Genomic DNA, 4,291 nt, shown 5'->3' with positions numbered 1-4,291 from the left:
TAAACCACAAATTGCGCTTGCAAAAGAGCATTATATCGGAACATCAAAAGGAACAATTATGTCAAGTACTCTGCTAATAGAATCTGAAGATTTTCATTTGGAAGTAAGACGAAAAATATTTCGATGAAAATAAATTTAAAACTGATTAATTCTGATATTGCATTTTAGTTTAACGGTTTTTGTGCATGGACTCTTTTCTTCGCTGAAGGTTATTTACTTCCTGGATCTCCTTCTGCCGGATATTATCAATATAACGATCAGTATTATGCCTTTGCAACAAAATCAGGTCAAGAAATGTGGAGCAAAGATCCTAATTATTACCTAATTAGAATTTATGAATTTTTGCGATTGAATACGGAATTGGTTGGCCTCCTGAACGCTTATGAAACTTTATACAACACAAAATCTCTTCAAACGTGAGTTTAAAAAAAAAAAAAAATAAAAAATAAAACTTTGAAATTGAAAAAGCTTAAAGAACTTTAACATGTAAAATGATTGACAATAAATATCAATTTTTTAAAAAAATATTTTCATCCTTAGTGAAAGGAAAACTGGTAAAAAAGTAGTCATTCGAACAGAAAACACTCAGACAATTTTACATCCAATTCCAAAACATTGGGATAAAGATTATACATTCAGCGAATGGGAATTGAAAAAAAGAGCTCTGACATTATCCAGATTGATTAAATGTGTCACAAAATCAGTGCAAACAGTTAACCATTCTCATTTTCGATCTTCTATTGGTCTTACAGCAGCCCCAGATAAAGATAAAGATGTTCAAACAATGAGAGATAGTTCTTGTGTTCATTCAACAATATCTGCATATCTTTATGGTCTTAGAGGTCATAAAGAAAATAAATTTAGAACAATAACTCTTACAAGACCAGTAGAAGAAGACTGCCAAAGAATAATAATTTCACAGAAAAGTAAATCAAGGACAAAAAACGATGAAAAAAAAGTTAGCGAAGAAATTAGTGATAAATTGGAACCTAGTAAACAAGATGTTTTATATACAATTGACAGTAAAAGTTTTACTGAAAGTAAGAAGAGTATTTTAAATAGTACTGAAGAAACTTTAAAATAAATTAAAGTTACTCTATAAATAATATGATAAATTGAAAAATTAATCAAAGCATAAAAACTAATACAAAATTTTCATTTCTACCGAAAAATAGAACAAATGCATGACTTTTTTTTAATCATTTGTGCTTAAAAATTAAAAAAATTACCTCTTGGAAAAATTATTCCTATAATTCTGTTTAAAAAAAATTGAATTTTAAATAAAATAAATTTTACATTCTTAATAAATTAAAACTAAAAAAATAATAATGTTTTTTTTTCCCCCCCCCCCCTTAAAAATGAAATTATTACATTTGTTTAAACTTACCTTTTTATTAATGAAATCACAGGCCAGTTCTTTTAAATTTTTAAAATTTAAACTGCTAATTGTCACACTAACAGTATCTCTAATCAAACCAAATTGAAACAGAAAAGTAATTTCTGGATCCTCCATAATGCCACTTCTTTACTTCTACAAAAAAAAATTTTTTTTTGCATTTTTAAATATATATTAATATTCATTTTTTTTTTAATTTTGACTAATAAAGTTATTAAATCATTGATTTATAGTTAAAAAAATTTATAAGCTAATTAAATATAAAGGCAAATTATATATAAAAAAAAACAATTTATGATATTAAATGATAGATTAAGAAAAAAAAAATTATTTTAAGGTGTAAAACGGTACTTTACGATTGTGTCATTGTATCACGTTTTTTAAATCATAATTATAAAAATAAAATCACTTTTATAATTTTACATTTTCGTGATTTAAAATAACATATAAAAAGATTATTATCGACGAAAAATTTAATTTTTTTTTTTTTTTTAATGTCAGATTAAATCAAAAATATATTCTTATACGTAGTAAACGGTTAAGTGAATTTATACCTTACTTTTAGAAAAATCACTCGTCATTGAATAAAACGAATAACCATTCTTCAGTTAAATAATAATTATTAACTTCTTTTTCCGAATTATACTTAATATTAAAATATTTTGAAAAAAGTATCTAAAATTACTAATAAAAAACTAATAAACTCTCAACTTTGGATTTCCCCATTCAGGAATGTTGTTTTCATTTTTGCCAACCTATTCAAAAAAAATAATTTATTCCATAAATTAGCAAATGAAAAAAATTTTTTATGGAAGTTACAAAGGTGTAAAGGAAAAGTAAACAGTTAAATTCTTAATATTTTTAATTTCGCTTAAAAAAAACAAATTTTTTGTTAAAATTAATATAATTTTTTAATTTCCCTAGTTAATCCGATGATCCGGGTGAGCGGTTTTCATAATTTTTGTTTTTCAATGTAAAAAAAAAATTTTTTTTAAATAATTTTTTAGATCAGGATGTAAAAAAAAAAATTACTGATTAAAATTAATTAATAATTTTAATAAAATAATCAATTTTTTTTTCGATAAAACTTGTAATTTTTATTTTTCGATTAAACGATTATTTAAAATTAGCCGTAATTATGAGATTAATATTTAAAAATACTTGTTATTTTTGTTACACATTTGTTATTTGTTAATTGAGGTTTATAGGCAAAATAAATTCATCAAATATTTAAAATACGTCTATTATATAAAATATACATATAAAATTAATAATAAAGAATTAAGTATCAAAAATCAGTCTTTTAAGAACAAATTTGAGTATACTGAGATAAATGGCCTCAAAATTCCCAAGACTCCAACCACCTTAAATTATTCATTTCGCTATAAGTTTCATTTCCTTCACTTATCATGCCGTAAGCCAATGGTGAAAATAGATAAAAACTAAAAAGTAATATTTCAATAAGTTAAAATTTTAAATTTGTTTCAATATTTACATCTAATTTTATTTTTTATCAAAAAAAAAGGAATCATCTATTAAAAGTTTTCTTAAAATTATAAATACCTGTAATAAGTACTTGACAGAATAATTCCAAGGCTCCAATGATATAAAACATTAGTCCAATTTTCAGAAAAGAATTTAGATATAGCTTGCAAAAAATAATCAATAACTACTCCAGATAGCATTGATGAAAAATATACAGCTGGAAAATAGTGATGAAAATATAAAACTCTTGCCATTGTCCAAAATGGAGCATAGTGAACAAACCATCCAATAAATAGCCAAAGGCATGCGTTGACCATTCTTTTTCGAGATTCTGATCATTAAAAAAAAAATTTCATTGGTAAAAACATCAAACGAATAAACTATAATTTAAAAAATTTTTTATTCAACTTACCTGTGATTTCTTTACTTGTGGTGATTCCTCTTTTACTTAGGATTGCATCATAAAAAATAATCAAGACAGCAATGGGTAAAAGAGATAAATTACTCCACCAAATGATTGGATTTCCTAGTAAGTAAATTTTGTAATTGCTTCCAGAAAAAAACTGTCCCTAAAAAAATTGTTGTCATAATTTAAAATAGATAATTATAAATACAAGAAGTGTAAATATAAAAATATTAAAATTAGAATCAAAAAATCTAAAATAGTAAATATAACTGTTATATGTACTCGATAATTTAAAGGCCATTGCCAAGGGCGTGATGTAACTTCTCCTTCTTTAGGTTTTAGGCCAGCATTTCCTTGAAACATAACGGCATGCGATTCGAAAAATCTCTCGAAAAATCCTGGAGCGTAAACATCAAAGCTTACATTAGGAACTATAATTTAAAAAAAAAAATTTTTTTCCATTAGATAAAAATTTGCAAGTTTAACGTATAAAATGCATCAGAAGAAAATTAAAACAAAACATATTAAGTACTTTTAATTTTTTATAGAGTTTAATAATTAAAATTTACTTACGTTTTGGAAAAAAGTTATCCTCTACATTCCAGAGTGCATTTACATCTCTTATATTTGGATTACAAGTGACTTCTTGTTGTTCATAAGCCCATTTTGGTAATTGTTTTGAAGTCGTTGTAAGAATACAATGTTGTAAGTAATGAATAAACTTTACTTTACTAGTTACGGTTTTGACTGGAATTATTTCATCGGTTCCATCAATAATTACTTTCCAAATATCATTAGCATCTCCCGTTCCGTTCTAACAATAATTTTAATTTATTTTAAAAAATCCATTTAAGTACATATATATATATATATTATTCAACGATTTGTATTTACCTCCCCATATCCTGTAACTTGAAAATGCTTCTTCGTTATGGGAGCTTGTTCTTTATGTGAATGCAAATTTCTTTTAGTTGTAATATGCTCCAATCTTATTAAATCCCCAT

General features: G+C 24.5%; 2 protein-coding genes across 2 annotated transcripts in view; one reads left to right on the top strand and one right to left on the bottom strand.

The window, feature by feature from the left end:
- Positions 1 to 1,084, top strand: part of Phum_PHUM238740 (uncharacterized protein) — a gene marked incomplete at both ends in the record, with an annotated part of 3,039 nt that extends 1,955 nt beyond the window's left edge. The window contains 2 exons of the mRNA XM_002426102.1: positions 169 to 416; positions 541 to 1,084. Coding sequence (XP_002426147.1) covers positions 169 to 416; positions 541 to 1,084 — 792 coding nt within the window. The remainder of the gene's footprint in view (positions 1 to 168; positions 417 to 540) is intronic.
- Positions 1,085 to 2,735: 1,651 nt separating this feature from the next.
- The window catches only part of Phum_PHUM238630 (protein O-mannosyl-transferase, putative), a gene marked incomplete at both ends in the record, with an annotated part of 3,360 nt that continues 1,804 nt past the window's right edge, over positions 2,736 to 4,291 (bottom strand). Inside the window, 6 exons of the mRNA XM_002426101.1 lie at positions 2,736 to 2,838; positions 2,960 to 3,212; positions 3,294 to 3,450; positions 3,570 to 3,718; positions 3,861 to 4,101; positions 4,182 to 4,231. Of these exons, the coding sequence (XP_002426146.1) occupies positions 2,736 to 2,838; positions 2,960 to 3,212; positions 3,294 to 3,450; positions 3,570 to 3,718; positions 3,861 to 4,101; positions 4,182 to 4,231 (953 nt within the window). The remainder of the gene's footprint in view (positions 2,839 to 2,959; positions 3,213 to 3,293; positions 3,451 to 3,569; positions 3,719 to 3,860; positions 4,102 to 4,181; positions 4,232 to 4,291) is intronic.

Source organism: Pediculus humanus, genomic scaffold (assembly GCF_000006295.1).
Source record: "Pediculus humanus corporis 1103172107610 genomic scaffold, whole genome shotgun sequence".
In the NCBI taxonomy this organism is placed as follows: Eukaryota; Metazoa; Arthropoda; class Insecta; order Psocodea; family Pediculidae; genus Pediculus; species Pediculus humanus.
Note: the sequence above shows the minus strand (reverse complement) of the source record. Positions and strands in the feature narration are given on the sequence as shown.